Here is a 19,672-nt window from a genome sequence, read left to right on the forward strand (position 1 = left end):
ACTCCAAGGACACCATTCACCGGAGCATGCGTCGTTGCCAGGGACCGGTGGTGCTCACGAACGCCGTCGTGATCAGGTGCGGTTGGCCTGTAGTCGGTGTTGCTGCCCCTCGTCTGCTGTGCGTGTAAGTCGAACGTAGGATCTACTCTGCCCGATGAATCATCATCTTTGAGTGCCAGTCTCGAAACATATTCAGGTTAGGTTGAGTATGAGTATTGCTTTTGAAACTTGTATTGTGAATTAGTAAGTAACGGGTATTGGCTTAGAGGTGGAAATTCGAAATGCCGCTGATGTTGGGTAGTTGGTAAAAGAGTAAGTTAAATGAAATCATTGTTAGCATTTTAGGAACTCGTGAATGAACAAATTGGTAGATTCATTAGACATATGTGTTAGTTATAAGTTAGTAGGTTCAATATATTATGGGTGTGATAAATTGTTAATGCAATGGGTAATAGTAGCAATATAGGGAAGATAATAGAAATATGGTTGTTGAGTGGTCAGTGCCTATTACCGCCCGTTAGGTAATTGTGATGTTTTAGGAGGAAGTTGAGGGCTTAGATATTGTGCATGGTGATTGATTATGTTAAACCGCTATTTAGATGTACCCTTGATGTAAGGTAGTTTGTTTATCCAAATGGAATATCATTTTCCTGTTTGCAGCTAAGTATGGGTGTTGCTGTGAAATTAAGGACTTGTAGCACTCTACTAGGGAAGGGCATCTTCATGGGCATTAGAGACATAGACATGGCATTTTCAATGTTTCGTTTCGTGGCGGGTTTAGTAACGAGTATATGATGAAAAGAAAGGTGTAAATGAATTTTAAGTTGATCTTGGTATGTTTTCTCCCTTTTGAGACATTTTTTTTATTTTGTTAGATTTTTTAAATGCTGGCGATAAAATTTCGAAAGGGTTTTTTTATCCTTTTGGGAAGAAATCTACCGGTAACCTTGTTGAAGTTATGGTGCTGGGGAGGATAGGAAATTAAATTTATTTTTAACTTACCTCTAATGGGCTGAAGTCGGTAAGCTATGTATAGACAGTTACAATGCAGAGGTTTTGCCTTATTTGTGGAGTAAGATATAGTCACTTTTTGATAGCTGTGGTTGATGTTCTTACTACATCGTTTGTCTGTTTTGCGTGTGATTAGGGTAGAAGGTTGCCCAGTTGTTGCTAATAGATTTCAGCGGTTTCTTTGATAGTGAGAGTGAAGACTCATTTGGGAGTGCCTCCGATGATGGTCGCGGACGTTATAGTGCAAGTTATGATGACAATGATGACGACGAGAACCTCGAGTGCAATGAGGCCCGCGAAGGCGGGGAAAACTGTGAAGGCGGGGCCGATGATCGTAATGGGACGGGTGATGCAGATGATGCGTCAGAGGGTGGTCTCCACCGGCTGGTTAGGGCGAATGACTTCTTGGGAAAAGAGTTTGCAACGGAGGACGATGCCTATGCTGCCTATAAGGAATTTGCTAAAATAAGGGGTTTGGGAGTATGGAAGGGAGATGTGGCTCGTGTGGATGGGGTGTTGATTAGGCGAGATTTTTTCTGCCATCAACAAGGTACAAGACATGCTAAGCACTACGACCGTCCTGAGCGAGTAAGGGAGGAGAAGTTGGAGAGTCGCACGGACTATAAGGCCAAGCTGAAGATTTACTATGATATGCAGCATAGTGTATGGAGGGTCAGGACCATCATGGACGAACACAACCACGAGCTTACTCCAGCAGTGTTCGCACGTCTCCTTCCTAGTCATCGAAAGATGAGTGACGGTGACAAGGCACAGGTGGATAGTTTCAAGCAGTTTGGGATCCCCACGTCGAAGATAATGGCTTACATGGCGGGACAGTTTGGTGGGTATGGCATGCTCCGATTTACAAAACAGGATCTGTATAATTATGTCCATGGGCAAAGGGTTGCGCGAATATGCGACGGTGACGCTGCGGTGACTATCAGTTACTTGAAGGGAAAGGAAAATGCTGACATGAGGACAGTGGCCCGATACACACGGACGTCGGACAATTGTCTGGGTAGCCTAATCTGGGCTGACGGTGAGATGATGATGGATTATCAGCTATTTGGTGACGTGTTGGCTTTTGATTTGACGTACCGATCTAACAAGTACAGGAAACCATTGGTGGTTTTCTCCGGGACAAATCACCATAAACAGACTTCGATATTAGGTTCGCGTTGCTGGAGGATGAAGAGGTCCACACTTATAGGTGGGTGTTAATGAACCTGCTCGATGTAATGGGGCAAAACATGCCTTGTGTAGTGATGACCGACGGGGACAAGGCTATGCGCACTGCAATTGCAGAGGTGATGCCGATGGCGACACATAGACTCTGCGGTTGGCACCTGGAGAAGAATTGCGTGCAACGGGTGAAAGATGCAGCAACCGAAATGGTTGCCATTAGCTCATTCTTGTACATGCTGGCTCAATTTTTTTTAGGTTCAAAATCGACGCAAACCAAATCGATAACACCGCTTGAACTAACGTCCATCTTTTTCACCGAGCAATCCTCAAACCCCATAGTTATCATCAACGTCCGGGCACTCAACCCGGCCAGGTCATTGCGTCACGGATTCAACCGGTAGACCCGGTCATACTTAACTAACTATATAAAATTTAACTTTTTATATCAACTTATTCTCTAACTTATTAATTAATTTGTATCTATAACATTATTCAATTTTATGTTAAAAAATATTAATATTACTAGATGTCATACAGTTATCAATAAAAAAAATATGTCATCCATTAATAAACATTTTTTGGCCTATCTTGTTTAATTTAAAGATATCTAACAAAATTTACTTCTCATTTTAGTTAATACACATAACTCAAAAATAATTCATTTTTCCAAAAAAATAACCATAAAACATTTAAACTAAGTTAATATGAAAACTATCCAGTGGAATACACATAACTCACAGCATTCAGCACACTTTTAATTTTTTTTCTTTTATCTTCATTGGATTATATTTTATTCTATAGTATTTTCTTTTTGATTTAGTTACTTTATCATAGCCCCATTGGTGTTGCAATTACACTCTACGGGCAGTTACCCTTTTGGCCCGTCTCCCTTCAGCGTCTTTTTATTCCTTCAGTTTTTTTTGGGCTATATTTATTTTCACAACAAAAAGTTCATCTTTCAGTCCACTACCTGTACGGAGCAAAAATTTCAAGAAACCATATTAACGGGCCCATTTTACGGGGATTACAAGGTCTAGCACAAAGACCCGTTAGGTTTGCACGGCCTTTAGGTGGCGCCGTTACAGCTGCTGCAAGCCAGCCATCACGCTTGACGAGCCCCCCTATTCGACAGCCCTGTCAGCCCACATCCACCTACCTCCACTTCATAACCACGTGTTGACCAGGAACTCAAGCAGAAGGAATTTTCCTTTTTTACCATGACTTCTAATATTTGTTGCGGTAATCGGATACGTTATTAGTTCTTATTGTTAGTTAGTTAAGTTCAATGAGACCTCGGCTGATTCATATATTTTACGCAAATAAAATATTTTAAAAGGTGTTACAAGGATACAATTTCTAAAAGAAGGAGGAAGTGGAAAGAAAAATCTCAATTATTATTCCTTATTTAGTTGAGTACAAATCTTGAAATTAAAAAAATATTTGTATAATAAACTAAAAGGTGTGGAGTCAACTCAAAAATTTTCCCTTGCATCCTTAGGGGAAAAAAAGTAGTAAAAATTAAAATTCGATAATATTTTTTTCATATATATTTTGTAAACATTATTTTTTTTCTTTCATGTAAATATACAAAGGATTTTAAAAATCATCCTCTTTTTTTCTTTCTCTTTCTTCTTTTTTATTTTTTTTTTCTCCATTTCTATCCTGCGCTTTTTATTTTTGATATGGAAGTGAGGGAGGTGTGTTGCCTCGTTATGGAGTAAACAAGTGCTTTACTTCACTGTGGTGTTAGGGGAGCACAACTCGGACCCAGGGAGTTGTGGTAGAAGAACTCAAACGGTTCGATTAGAGGGAGCAACTCGGACCGTCCGATTTGTGATGCAAAGGCCACGTGGCGGCTGTCGTTGCTCCCATAGGCGGTGCCCCTTATACCAACATAATGGACTATACTCACTCCTTCCGAGTCTCTCTCAAGCACACCCCACCAAATCCCTTTCCTCTCTTCTTCTTTTCCTTCAGCCTCCAAAACTCTACTGTTGTTCATGCATGTTGGAAGAAAAAATTCATAATTCCAAAGAAACAAAAATATAAAGATGTTGATCATCCTGAACTTCATATTATACATTATCTCAGCCACCCTGATTATGTAAGTTTAATTTTTATTTTTTTTATATTTCAGATTTATTATTATTATTATTAAAAATTTAGGCATATATATTTAAATGAAGTAAATATTATTATATGTTATAGAGTTAATGTTGTTATTGTTAGAAAGTAGATTTAGGAAGATATATATAGGTTAAGATTGTGATCAGTAAAAATAATATATGGTTAGAATTTTTTTGTAATAATTTTAGAAGTCATAATTATTTATTATGTATAAGTTGAATAATTTTTGGAAATGATTTGTGGAATTTTGAGTAAATTAGGTAGAATTTGTTGTAATATATTTTTGGTTGTTGTTTGATTTTTAATTGAGATAGAGACGTTGGTACAGGAGTTGAGTGCATTGTTATGAAAACCTGATCGAATCGATCGGTTCAATCAAAAAATGGTTGAACCGAACCCAAAACAAGTCCGATTCAATAAACCGACTGGGTCAACGAACCGGTCAAATCCGGTAAAATTGGTTCGACCAAATCGCCTGAGTTTCAAAATTTTTCAAAACGTGGAAGATGGGATTTGAAACCCCCTCTTGAAGGAGGAAAATGATACTCACAACCACGAGACTGTTAAACTTGCTATTGATATATAGGCAGATTAATATATATGTAAATATCTTTCAGCAAATAACTTACTTCTATTTAATTTAGTTTAATTTTGGTTATGAGCTCATTCATTCTTAAATTAATTATAATTTTAGTTAACAATAATTATAGACTCCGTTATTTTTTTATAATTATATAGTATCTCTTAATATTATTGTTCAGTGATTATTTTTTTTGTTTGACAGTGATCTAGTAAAATTATATACCATAGCTTTGTGATTTGAATTATTATGTCTCAGTTATTTAATTGTGGAAATTATTTAAATTATATATCATAGATAGTTATTATCTTTTAGTAGTAAATTAGTCATTGTTAATGATTTGACTATAAGCTGATATGATTTTGTAGAGTTTACGGTATCTGATATGTGATCACCCACTCCCTCCAGATCGGTACAATGATAGGGTTGAGGAGCATTTACAGTTTACTCGTTTCTTGCATGTTTCCCAAATTGGAGTAGTTCAATGTCAAAAAGCACTGGTAAATGCACTAGTCGAAAGGTGGCACCCAAATATACATACCTTTCACTTTCCTGTTGGTGAATGTGCTGTGACACTGGAAGATGTTGCTGTTATCCTTGGTCTTCTAACAGACGGTCTTCCAGTCACAGGGATGACTATGAGTAGTTTTGAAGCCTTAGAGACGGAGTGTTTGCAACAATTTGGGGTTGCACCGAGGAAGTCGGATTGTAGAGCAAGTTGCATAAAACTGACATGGCTTCGAGATCTTAAAGAAAGATTACAGTTGATTGACGAAACCAGCATGCAGAGGTACGTGAAGTGCCACATTATGCTATTATTTACTACAGTCTTGTTTGGTGACAAGTTTGGGGCATCTATGCATTGGAAGTTCTTGCCTTTACTTTGTAATTTTGGCAGTATTAGACAGTACAGTTGGGGATCTGCATGCCTGGCACACCTGTACAAGTCATTATGCAGGGCATCTCATTTTGACTGCAAGAAAATCGATGGTCTGCTAACGCTTTTGCTAACCTGGGCTTGGATGCGTCTCCCACATCTAGCGCCGGTTCCTCGAGAATCCTGCAGTTTTCCGCTTGCGAACAGGTAACATTATTTTACAGTTACATCCTATATTCATGTGTAGAAAGGAATTGTGTTAATGAATTAAGTCATATTAGGTGGCGTAACTGGGAGCGTAGAGATCGATGCTTTAGGTATCTTACATTGGAGCATTTTAGAAAAGCCTTGGATGATCTCCAGGAAGGCCAGGTATGTAGATATTAAAGAAGTAGTTGATATGATTTTACTGTTAATGTTAAAGAAGTATTTCGATGATCTCCAGGGTTGTAATAATCTGTTTCCTATATTTATCGCAGTTTGTGTGGCTTGCTTATGCCGTTGATCGCGTTGATCCAGATATAATTCCTGCAGATATCTACATGCACTTCGTTGTGTGGAGTGCTACGGTGCCGTTAGTGTCTTTTGAAATCATTGAGTGGCATGCAACCGACAGGTTTAGGAGACAGTTTGGTTTTGTTCAGGGAGTTCCTCATCAGGAACAAAATCTTGACAAGGCACACGAAATAGTCCTGACTGGTCCTAAGAATCTTGATTGGGCCACGACCACGACTCATTTGTTTTGGGTGATGCAGTGGACAAACAGGTATAACCACATTCTTACCGAGCTTCCCATGCCTCCACAGCATCCCTTGGATATTTACATGTACTGGTACCATACAAGATACGGCAACCACTTGAACCTGTCGGATCGTGTGGGTCAAGACAATGATGAGGGAGATCAAGTCATAGATGATGATAATGAAGAACAGGAACCACAATCACCCCCATCTCCACATCCACATCCACCTCCACCTCCACCTCCACCTCCACCTACATAAGAACAACCGCAGTGCTCAAACCCATATGTGCCTCAAACACAGTTTACCACATCATACCCAATACATCAGCAGTATTGGGGTAATCCACAGCTTGAGTCAGGAGATGGAGCATCTTTTAGCCAGTTACTTGGATTCATGGCTGCAGAAGTAGGCCAATCACAGTATGGTCATCAGCCTGATATCATGGCTGGTAGGTATTCCTTGGACGTGATGCATCCATACCACACTTCCTCGGTTAGTACTGGAGGGTTGGTATCTAGTGACTCAAGTAGGAGTGATGGTGGTAGAGGAATTCTTAATAGTCAAAAATCTTGTTGTGTTTCAATGGGTTTAATTGAAGAAAACGCTAGGACAGGTGATCTAGAGACGGATGAGTATCTAGTTGATACCCCAGATGACGAGGATAACGATGAGGAGGAAGATGAATTGATGGACGAAGATGAAGAATCGAATAATGATGCTTCAGGTGATGGTGATGGTGCATGTCCTATTATTGCTTTAATCATTTTGCCAATTGATTATATTATATTCATATACGGTTGATTTGCTTATATTATATACATGCTGGGTCATTTGATTTTTGATTATATTCATGTTTGGATGATTTGCTTATATTATATACTTGCTGCTCTGTCTGATTATGTTGTATTCATATATGGTTGAGTTGCTTATATTTTGAACTTGCGGGGACAATTGATTATATTCATATATGGTGATTTGCTTATATTGTATACTTACTGGTTCATTTGTGTTGGTTTGATTATATTAGAAACTTGTTCAGACAACTAATTAAGTTATACACAGGTGAGGTCCGTACTCTAGCTGAAACAGGGAAAGGCTACAATTTCAGGGTTGATCCGCCACGTCGTAGCGCTAATCGATACACTCCATCCATGTTCAAAAGAATCTCCAAGAAATGCAAGGATCTTGTGGACGATATAAAGTGGGCAAGGAGAAAGTAGCTTTTGTGTAATTAGTATTATTACGGTGGAGTTGTTTGAACATTTTTCCATGTATCGTTTAAATGTTCTATGGATTGTGACAATGCATATCATGGAGTACTTTTCTATCGAACATGGCATATAGTAGTTTGATATCAGTTACAATGTTTCAAATAACATACTTTGTAGCTTGGATAAGTTATACAGATTAGCAAATATCATAGACTACTTGGATTTAACACGAAATACATAAATTTACTGAGCATCATTGCTGGCACCCGCACCACCTGCCTGACGGCATCTACTACGGCTGTGTCCCTCAGCCCCACATTGCTTACATATCCTAGAACGACGTAACATTTGCGTGTCCATCTCGTTCAAGAAGCGTGTCATCCTTGGACGATTTTTGGTAACTTGTCTCAGGAACGGATTCGGTACGAATCGAGGCCCGTTGTAAGCAGGCCATGTAGTAAGATTCCTCAGTGGCCTAAACTTGGCTCGGTAAACCCGACGAAGTTGGTCCATCTTATACACCTCATGAATATAAACCTGCCAATCTAGTCGTTGATTTGCGCAACATGCAAACACATGTCTACAAGGAATTCGGTCCACCTGGAACTCACCGCAGTCACATCATTGTCGACGGAGGTCGACGACATACTCCACTTCACTTGGCATCTCACGCACTTTAAAGACCTCATTCTGCCTGTCGAAGTAATTCACCTGGATGTTTCCTAATGCAAGTTGATTTGCATGCAACTTGGAGGTCACAAGCTCAGAAAAAACATGGTCGGCAGTAATCCGAGCCTCTGCCTCGGCTCTTTTCCGAGTGAACAGCTCGTTGAGTCTGTAGAAAGTTGCTTTCACAAGTGCAGTGATGGGAAGATTGCACGCACCCTTCATTACTGAGTTGATGCATTCCACGAGGTACGTAGTCATGTGACCCCATCAGTAACCACCGTCGAATGCCAATGCATACTGTTCGCCGGGGATTCGGTTTAGCCAGGTTGTGTACGCCTCGCCTCGTTCTCGTAAACGTTAGTAACGCAATTCATACTCGCGGACCGTCCTCGAATATCATGCGTAACAAGAAAGGACAAATTACAAAAAAAACATTAACAGTACCTAGTTACTAATAATGAACATCAAATTACAACAAGGTTACTTATATTGACGACAAGCTTTTGTAGGTACGGTGCCTTAAACTTCCTCAAAAAATTCGACTCTATATGCCTAATGCAAAACATGTGGAAAGCTTTGGGAGGCGACCAAGCTCCGTAACTACAGGCCACAGCTGCATTGATGGATTCGTGTCGATCAGGTATCAGTCCCACACCATCCCGAGTCACTACATGCTGTCGCAAATTACTCAAAAAAAAGTGTCACGCATCAGAAGTCTCTCCATTCACAATAGCAAACGCAATTGGAACGATATTGTTGTTTCCATTCTGTGAAACTGCAAACAATAGACAACCCTTGTACTTTCCATATAAGTGAGTCTCATCTACCTGGACAACTGGTTTACAATGTCTGAATGCTCTAATACAGGAATAATAACTCCAGAAGACTTGATGCAACACCTGGATATCCATAACCAAGTCATCGCCTTGATAGGCAGGCATAGTCTCAAAATGGACAACTGCTGATGGCTCCTTATGACACATGACCTCAAACCATATAGGCAAAGCTTCATACGATGCTTCCTAACCTCCAAATATTTTTTTCACTAACTTTTACTTAGCCAACCATGCCTTTCGATAGCTGACGGTGTAATTGAACTTCAACTGCACTTCCGCAATAACTGATTTCACCTTTATCGAGGGATCAGCCTCAACCAACGCCTTTATTGCTTCTGCAATTGTGTTTGAATCAAGCTTCGAATGATCCTGAGAAATGGTTACTCTGGTGCAAGTGTGACTACCATTATACCTCCTTATAACCCAACAATACTTCCTGCTCATCATGCTAACCCTGATAAGCCAATCACAACCTGACCTATACTGCGTACACTTGGCATAAAATGTCAGCAGTTCCGACTCATACACCCGTTAGTCTACACCTCTTTGGATAGTATAATCTTTCATCGCCCTAATAATAGCTTCCCTAGAACTGAATTCCACACCCATGGCAAACTCACCATCTGCGACAACAGGAATTTCTGCCACGATGACAGCCGTAGCATAATTATTTAATAGACAAATAAAGAATAGAGTAAAATATCATTTTTTTCCTCAACGTTTGGAATAAGTTCCAAAGTTTTCCCTAACGTTTCAATCGTCTTATTTAAGTCCCTAACGTTTCAAAACTGACTCAATGTTGTCCTACTGTTAGGGATCCATTAACAGAATTGACGATGGGCAAAATTGAGACGATTTTGAAACGTTAGGAACTTAAATAGGATGAAAGCGTTGGGGACAAAAATAATATATAGAAATAAATTTTAATTTTATTCTTCAATAATATAAAATTTTTACTATACATAGTATTCAATTATTTTTTTAATCACATCTAAGTAAATTACCCTTAATCATATTATTTTCATTTTAAATAAATTAATTTTTTTAATTTTACTCTTAAAAATTTTTAGTTATCATGAAATATTTGTAGAATGACTAGTATATAAACTTGCAAGAAAAGAAAAAAAATAATATATATACAATAAAATATAAATTATATCTTTTGTCTATAATTTATCAAAATTCTTTAAAATTATAAAAAAATTTTATTTAAAATGAAAGTAATGTGATTAAGTGTAAGTTATTTATATATAATTAAAAAATAATTGAATATTATGTACAGTAAAAAATTAATAGTATTAAAAGATAAAATTAAATTAAAATTTATTTTTATGTATCATTTTTGTCCCTAACGTTTTCGTCCTATTTAAGTCCCTAACATTTCAAAATCGTCTCAATGTTGTCTCGCCATCAATTCTGTTAACGGATCCCTAACAGCAGGACAATATTGAGTCAATTTTGAAACATTAAGGACTTAAGTATGACGATTGAAACATTAGAGACAACTTTGGGACTTACTCCAAACATTGGGGACAAAAACGATACTTTACTCTAAAGAATAACTGCAATTAAAAGTATATTAATCAACCTACATCAATCTTTAAATAAATAAATACTAACGAATAAACACTAATTATTATTTAACTTCATCAATAACTAACGACAAATAATATTATTAACTAAACAAACACACAAACAAATGCTAATTACGTATATTATCACATGTCATGTAACTATTTCTTCACATCGATCAATATAAATTATTATAAAATTCTAATCCTTTGTGTATACCTATAGGCAATTACGTACCTGCATTCATATACTTCGAAAATTTCGATGCATGCATGGCTTCCAAGTCTAAAGCTCGCATGAAAGACGGCTCCTCAAACGGATGTTCGTTTGCGAGTGCATTTGCCACGTCAGCTATATTTGGTGCCACATTGCCGTCACCTTGGTCTTCGTCTCCACCAGGACCAACAACTTCGTAATTGCTTTCAAACTCTTCCTCATTGTCGCTGTTGTAATCTTCCCGTTTAATATTTTGATCGGCTTCAGACGGTTCGAATTCCACATACACCTCAATGAATGATATTTGACCACGACTTTCAATGTACATTGAAAACATCTCTTGCATGCTCGCTTCATCTGTTACATACTTCGTCTGAAATTGCACGAATCTACCAAATAAAGGTATGGGATATCTGTATAAAATACATGATATTCTTCTAGACAACCCAGATTCTATTTTCTCACAAATCACACCTTTTAGTTCCTCAAATGAGATTGTGAATGGAATAACATCTAACGGATTTTCACAAATAAATTTCACTCCTTCAACTGTTTCTAACAAAATCTGACCGAAATAATATAATTTCAGTAAAACTCTATCATCCATTTTTTTCACTCATATGATTAAACTTCACACAGCAGCAGTATTTTCCTTCATTTGAAACAAGAGAGGAAATGTAGATGGAGGTGTTGCGGGGAAGAAGACGATGAACTGGGAAACACTCTTATGGGAACAATACAAGCTACCCACGCTTATATAAGGGAAAAGCCTTATTATACTCAACTCAGACCCATCGATTAGCATTAACATATTCAAAAAAAAAATTTATGCAAACTCGGAGGATCCATTTTCTAGATAAAAAAACTACTCAGAGGGTCCGTTTTCTAATTAAAAAAAAATAAGAAAAATAAAAAAACCTACAAGGAAGGTCCGTGTTCTAATTAGAAAAAAAATCCTAATCGTACAGTTTGATTAGTTCATCATGGATTTAAAAAATTTTCCTCCCTCACTTTTCGGACCCTCCGATTTCGGGACTCAACTTCTCCTGCACACAACTCGCTCCCTCCGATTTCTTCTCTTAGGTGTCAGCCAAAAGCTGTCCCACATCCTTGTAAAACAATTAATGAGCCTTCCATCCTTCTATCCATACATTACATGTTAGGTGGAGTGCTTTGTTTATTAAAAATAGTTGTGCATGTAACTTATTTTTTCTTTTTCTTTGTTATTATGTGATGTCTATCTACCACTTTTTTATTTTTAATATTGGGGGAGAAGTGGTGTATAACAACGATATGGGGCTGCATGGTGCATAACCGGAGTGTGACGGCCAGGATCGAAAAAATCGGACGATCCGTTTTGAGGAGCTGAAATCGGATGGTCCGATTTTAGGCTGGGCAGGTACGCAAATCGGACCATCCGATTTGCGCCCCCCAGCCACGTGTCGCGCATGCACGTTGGTCCAGCAAAGATGATCAAATCCCAACCACCCGAGCTCCCTTAAGCCAGTTTCACTTTCCCTTTCCCATTTCACTTTCACTTTGTTCCATTTCTCTTCTCCCATATACCCCACCCCCAAGCCACGGTAGTTCACTCCATTGTTGAAGGTTTGAGCTCAAAAAAATTGGACCACACAAAAAGTATGCCTAAAAGAAGAAAAGTAAAAGATGTGAATCGTCCAGAACTCCATATTGCTAATTATCTTGATCATCCTAATTATGTAAGTTTTTAATCCAAAATTTTTTATTTTAGTTAAAATAATAATTATAATGTTAGAGATTAGTAATAGTTTATTATAATGATAATGTTAGGAATTAGTGAAGTAATAATATTTAGATATTTGAGTTCAATTAAAATGATATTAGAGATTATTGGGTATTAATATTGTTCAGATATTACATTATAATAATAAATTAATTATTGTTATTAATAGAATAATTGCAATAATAATATTGTTAATAATAATACGGTTATTATAAAATTTTGGATGTATGATAAATAAATAGAATAAGTAATATTAATATTAATTGTTATAACACTTATTGTAATAATAATAATTATTACTGCTAGTAGCGTTTAATTTAACTATCAGTAGAATAGAATATATATAGTAGTGCTAATGTGCTGTACGTGTGAATATAAATAAGTTAAGTAGTTTTAATTGTTAGTAATAAATAATTTTTTGTAGTTACTTAATATTGTATTAGTAGTCGTTCATAAATAAATATTATGAATTAAAAATTGTTGAATTAATTATTTATGTTATAAGTTTAATATAAATAATTAATGAAGGGTTAGTGATTGATTTATTATTGTATGTTTGCTGTTAGAATAGAATAAAATAGAGTAGTTAGTTATTTGAGTATTAGTAGATAATATAATAGTTATTTGTATAAAGTATTGTATTGTATTGTTGTTATTAATATATTTATTGATTCTTATGTGTGGCTGATTATTTGATAATGAAAATTCGATTCTTTTAAGTTTAATTTGTTAATTTATTAATATTATTGTTTTTGTTTAGGGATCTAGAATGTTGCAATGTGACCACTACATGCCGTCGGATCGGTACAATCTAATAGTGGAGGGATTTTTACAGGACACCGGCTTTAATTATGTTTCACAGATTGGAGTTGTCCAATGTCAGGCGGCATTGGTTAATGCTCTGATTGAGAGATGGCGCCCCGAAACTCACAGCTTCCATTTTCCGGTTGGTGAGTGTGCTGTGACACTGGAGGATGTGGCGTTAATTTATGGTCTTCCGACGAATGGTTTGCCAGTTACGGGACCGACACTGAGTAGTTATGAGGTGTTAGAGGCTGAATGCTTGGATCAGTTTGGTGTTGCACCTAGGCAGACAGACTGTAGGGGAAGTTTCATCAAGTTGACGTGGTTTCGAGCATTGAAGGATCGGTTAGTGTTGGTTGATGATATCCAGATTCAGAGGTACGTGAAGTGCCACATAATGTTATTGTTTGGAACCGTTATGTTTGGAGATAAGTCTGGAGCAGGGGTGCACTGGAAGTTTCTCCCATTACTCCGTAACTTTGCCGGGATAATACAGTTCAGTTGGGGTTCGGCATGCCTGGCACACATGTACAGAGCTTTGTGTAGGGCAACTCGTGTCGACTGTAAGGAGATTGATGGTCCGTTGACACTCTTGCTTGCCTGGGCTTGGATCCGCCTACCGTTCCTTGCGTCGATTCCTAGCAATCCTCGAATCTTTCCGATTGCAAATAGGTAAATTTAATTACTAAATGCTTTATAATAGTGTATCTTAAATTGAGTTGATAAATGTATATTAACGAATTGCATGATGTTAGGTGGCATAACTGGGAACGTGAGAATTGGCCTTACAGATTGAGGAAACTTGAGCACCTTAGGGGAAACCTGGATGCTCTGCAAGAAGGACAGGTCTGTTGTAATAAATACGTAGTTGTTTTCAATTAGCCGTGTTATTATTCATTGTGTAATCCTCGGTTACTTGCATAATGTGTGCAGTTTGTTTGGGAGCCTTATGCAATAGGTCAGACCGATCCAGACGTGATTCCTGCTGACATCCGTCAGCATTCGGCTATTTGGAGTGCCACAGTTCCGCTTATATCTTTTGAATGTATTGAGTGGCATGCATCTGATAGGTTGAGGAGCCAATTTGGCTTGACTCAAGGCATTCCTCAACAAGAGCGTGACCTAGGTGAAGCACACGGCCAAGTTCTAACAGGACCGAAGAATCAAGATTGGTCTGGAACCCACTCAGTCTGGGTTATGCATTGGATGAACCGGTATAGTCATGTTCTTGTTCAAGACACGGTGCCATCACAGCATCAGTCAGATATCTACTTGCATTGGTACCGACGTACATATGGTGACCACTTGCATCTGTCACAGCTCGGACCGGAAGAGAATCAGCATGGTGATCCTATGATTAACCAGGAGAATCAACAAGAACAACCACCGCCCCCCTCACAGACACATGCACAACAAGAGCCTGAGCAGTTCAGTCCATACATCCCTGATACGCATTCTGCGGATTACTTGAGTATTCCAGTTCACCAGCAGTACTGGAATGTCCCGTACCAAGAATAAGGTGAACATGGTTCATTTAGCTAGTTGCTTGGATTCATGGCTCCTGTGTCAGGTTACTCATACCCAGCATACGGAAACATTCCCACCGACCAGATGGCCCAACCGAGTGGGATTGCTCCAGGTAGATTTTCATTGGATGTGAGACCTCGACAGATCACTTCGTCTGGTACTTCCGAAGGTAGGATTTCTGTTGACTCAAGTATGAGTGATGATGCCACGAGGGGGATCATATAGAGTGGAAATTCACGCCGTGTTTCGATGAATCTCATTCTAGAGAGCTACCAGCTAGTTGATGAGGACAATGATGACTATCTGGTTGATCATCCAGATGGGGATGAGGATGAGGATGAGGATGATGATGAGGACAATGATGAAGATGAGGAGGATGGTGAGGATGAAGATGATGGGGGTGATGGTCTGGATGATGGTTCAGCGCCTACTGCAGGTAAAAGAATTTGTTACCTGATTGGATTTGGTTATTGATTATATGAGTTGATTAGTTGACTTGATTAGTTGGTGGTCGAATTTATTGATTTGATTAGTTGTTTATCGGATTAGTTGTATATTGATTATTTAAGTTGATTAGTTGAATTGGTTATTTGGTGGTCGAATTTATTGATTTGATTAGTTGTTACTTTGTATATTGATTAATTGAGTTGGTTAGGTACACCCACTGGTGAAAAAGGAAAAGGATACAACCTTAGAGCTGACCCCCTTCGTCGGAGCGCCAATCGGTATACCCCATCCGCTTTTAAAAAGGTTGCAAAGAAATGCAAGAAATTAGTCAAAGATGTAAAATGGGCAATGAGAAAATGATGTTGGAGTTATTCACGTCTTGGATTTAGTTATTTGTATCGTATGACTTATGTATCTATCAGGTGTTGGACTTATGCATTTAGTGGACTTGTTTAAGTACAATGTGTTGGACTCATGTATGGTTCATGTCTTGGATTTAGTTATTTGTATCGTATTTATTATGTATCTATCAGGTGTTGGACTTGTGCATTTAGTGGACTTGTTTAAGTAGAATGTGTTGGACTCATTTATGGTTCATATCTTGGATTTTGTTATTTGTATCGTATTTATTATGTATCTATCAGGTGTTGGACTTGTGCATTTAGTGGACTTGTTTAAGTAGAATGTGTTGGACTCGTTTATGGTTCATGTCTTGGATTTAGTTATTTGTATTGTATGACTTATTTATGTTTTAGGTGTTCGACTCACATTAAGGTCACATATGAAAGTCATACAATAAGGTCACATATGAAAGTCATACAATAAAGTCACATATGAAATTCATACCATACATAAAATATTGAAAGTCACACTATAACTGGAGCCATATTGGGTTGTCGCATCCGGATTACCTGCACCACCATGTTGACGACATCTACTACGACTGTGGCCCTCGGTCCCGCACTGATTACATCGCCTAGGAGCACGCAACATCCGAGTGTCCATCTCATTCAAGAAACGGGTCATCCTTGGCCGACCTTTAGACACCCGTCTAAGGAATGGATTACCTACGAATCGAGGTCCATGATAAACAGGCCATGTTGTGGGATTCCTGAGGGGCCTAAACCTAGCCATATACACTCGTCGAACCTGGTCAATCTTGTAGACATCATGCACATACAGTTGCCAATCCAGCCGTTGGTTTGCACAACAAGCAAACACATGTCGACACGGAACCCGGTCCACTTGGAATTCACCACAGTCACACCGTTGACGACGGAGGTCCACTGCATACTCCACACCACTGGGACACTCACGCACTTCGAATACCTCGTTCTGTCGGTCAAGGCAACTAACTTGGATGTTACCCGCTGCCCGCTGATTTGCATGCAGTTTAGAGGTTACAAGCTCAGAGAACACATGTCCTGCGTTAATTCGAGCCTCGGCCTTGGCTCTTTTCCGGGTGAACAACTCATTAAGCCTGTAAAACGTTGCCTTAACAAGTGCCGTGACTGGAAGATTACAAGCCCCTTTCAGAACCGAGTTGATGCATTCCACTAGATTGGTTGTCATGTGACCCCATCGATATCCCCCATCAAACGCTAACACATACTGCTCACGCGGAATCCGATCCAACCAGTTGGTATAAACATCACCCTGCTCGCGTAAACGCTAATAACGTGTCTCGTACTCGCGAACTGTTCGCGAGTATCCTGTCAAATCAAAAAAGACCCACGTTTAAAAAAAGCTCATCATAATAACTGAGTTCAGGAGTAAATGTAATCATAACTATCATACCGATGTTGACGATTAGTTTTTGCAGATACGGAGCCTTGAATTTCCTGAGAAAGTTGGACTCTATGTGTCTGATACAGAACATGTGGAATGCTCTTGGAGGAGACCAAGCTCCATTACTACGAGCAATAGCAGCTCTAATGGAATCGTGCCGATCGGAGATAAGGCCGACACCATAACGTGTCACAACATGCTGTCTCAGGTTACTCAGAAAAAAGTGCCAAGCCTCAGATGTCTCTCCCTCAACTATCGCAAATTCAATCGGCACGATGTTGTTGCCATCCTGTGAGACTGCAACCAACAAACAACCCTTGTACTTTCCATACAAATTAGTTTCGTCTACCTGCACTATTGGCTTGCAATGTCTGAATGCTCTAATACAAGGGTAATAGCTCCAGAAGACTCGGTGTAGTACACGAATATTAGGAACCAAGTCATCTCCCTGATACGCAGGCATCGTTCCAAAATGAACGACTGCGGATGGCTCCTTGTGACACATAGCCTCAAACCATATCGGCAAGGCTTCGTACGAAGCTTCCCACCCACCGAAAATTGACTCCACTGCCTTCTGTTTTGCCAACCATGCTTTGCGATAACTTATGGTGTAGTTAAACTTTGCCTGTACTTCCGCAATCACTGATTTCACCCTTATAGACGGGTCAACTTCTACCAATGGCTTTATTGCTTATGCAACTGTGTTGGAATCCAGCTTCGAATGATCTTGAGAAATGGTGGCCCTAGTACAGGTGTGACTTCCATTGTACCTCCTTATCTCCCAGCAGAACTTTCTGGACATTTTGGTCACCCTGATCAGCCAATCACATCCTGCACCATACTGGGTGCATTTAGCATAGAATGTCGTCGGTTCTGACTCATACACCCGATAATCTACACCTCTGCGGATTGTATAATCTTTCATCGCCTTAATTACTGCCTCCCTAGAACTGAACTCCATTTCCACAGTAAATTCGCCATCTGGCATAAGGGGAAGCTCTGCTGCAATCACATCACAAATTTTAGAGTTGTCAGAAGTAATAATCTAATAAACTAATAATCACAGAACGATGTCGTTGGTCCGGCTGAACCCGTCAACCGGCTGAACCGGTCGGTCCGGCTGAACCGATCGGCCCGGCTGAACCGGTCGGCCTGGCTGAACTGATCGACCCGGCTGAACCCGTCGGTTATCCTGAACAGGTTGGTCCAGCTAAACCGGTAGGTCCGACTGAATCGCCAGGTCCGGCTGACTTACTAAACAGAAGACTAACTTATTACATGCTATATTTGGCCTATTTACCGTTGTCTCTACTGTTTCTCATAAACTCAAAGCTCATGCTCAAATCATACTATAACAAATCTTAATTTAAATTGATGGCTCACCTGCATTTACATATTGAAGAAACTCTGGCTCATGCATAGCCTCCAAATCCAACGACCGCATGAAACTCGGCTCCACAAAAGGCTGCTGGTTTGCTAGTGCATTTGCCACATCCGCCACATCTGCCACCATAGCCTCGTCAGCTTGATCTTCGTCTACACCTGGATCAATAACCTCGTAGTTACTTTTGAACTCTTCTTCACTATCACTGTTGTAATCTTCTAATTCAATGTCTCGGTCTACTGCAGATTGCTCGAACTCGACATACAGTTCGATGAATGATATTCGCGACCGACTTTCAAGATACACTGAAAACATTTCTTGCATGCTCGCTTCGTCAGTCACGTATTTCATTTGAAATTGCACGAACCCACCAAAGACAGGTACAGGATATCTGTACAGAACACATGACACTCTGCTAGATATTTGAGAATCTATCTTCTCAGAAATGACACATTTTAATTCTTCAAATGAAAGTGTGAACGGAATAATAATATCCAACGAATTTTCACACACAAACTTTACTCCTTCTGATGTTTGTAATAAAATTTGGCCATGGTAATACAGTTTTAATCTTACTCTATCATCCATGATAATAGAGAAGAGCAGATATACAAACTAAAAGAAGAGATCCGGAGATAAGAAGTTTAGATACTTGTAACACCGGAGAAGAAGAAAATGAAATGAGCTGCTCAGCTGCTCAGCCTGAGAAGGAACATATATATATATATATATATATATATATATATATATATATATATATATATATATCACATTCAAATCGGACCATCCGACCGCTTGCATCCTCTTTTGAAATTTTTTGATCAAAAAAATCGGACAGTCCGATTACTAAGAAGCCCGCCCAAAAATTTTGAAACCCAGAAATCGCTGGGTCCGATTTGGTGCTCTTTTTGAATGAGGCCTAAAATCGGTCGG

The 19,672-nt window shown here is 38.9% G+C and overlaps 2 protein-coding genes across 2 annotated transcripts; one reads left to right on the forward strand and one right to left on the reverse strand.

The window, feature by feature from the left end:
• The first annotated feature begins 13,579 nt into the window (after window positions 1-13,579).
• Window positions 13,580-15,111, forward strand: LOC140184033 (serine/threonine-protein phosphatase 7 long form homolog). Its single transcript, XM_072234313.1, has 3 exons — window positions 13,580-14,265; window positions 14,349-14,439; window positions 14,527-15,111. Exons 1-3 carry the CDS (start codon window positions 13,580-13,582, stop codon window positions 15,109-15,111), a joined length of 1,362 nt encoding a protein of 453 aa, XP_072090414.1.
• A 1,296-nt stretch (window positions 15,112-16,407) lies between these two features.
• On the reverse strand, window positions 16,408-17,139 carry LOC114927546 (uncharacterized). Its single transcript, XM_029297560.1, has one exon. The coding sequence runs from the start codon at window positions 17,137-17,139 to the stop codon at window positions 16,408-16,410; it is 732 nt and encodes a 243-aa protein (XP_029153393.1).
• Between the last annotated feature and the right edge of the window lie 2,533 nt (window positions 17,140-19,672).

This window comes from Arachis hypogaea, chromosome 4 (assembly GCF_003086295.3).
Source record: "Arachis hypogaea cultivar Tifrunner chromosome 4, arahy.Tifrunner.gnm2.J5K5, whole genome shotgun sequence".
Classification (NCBI taxonomy): domain Eukaryota; kingdom Viridiplantae; phylum Streptophyta; class Magnoliopsida; order Fabales; family Fabaceae; genus Arachis; species Arachis hypogaea.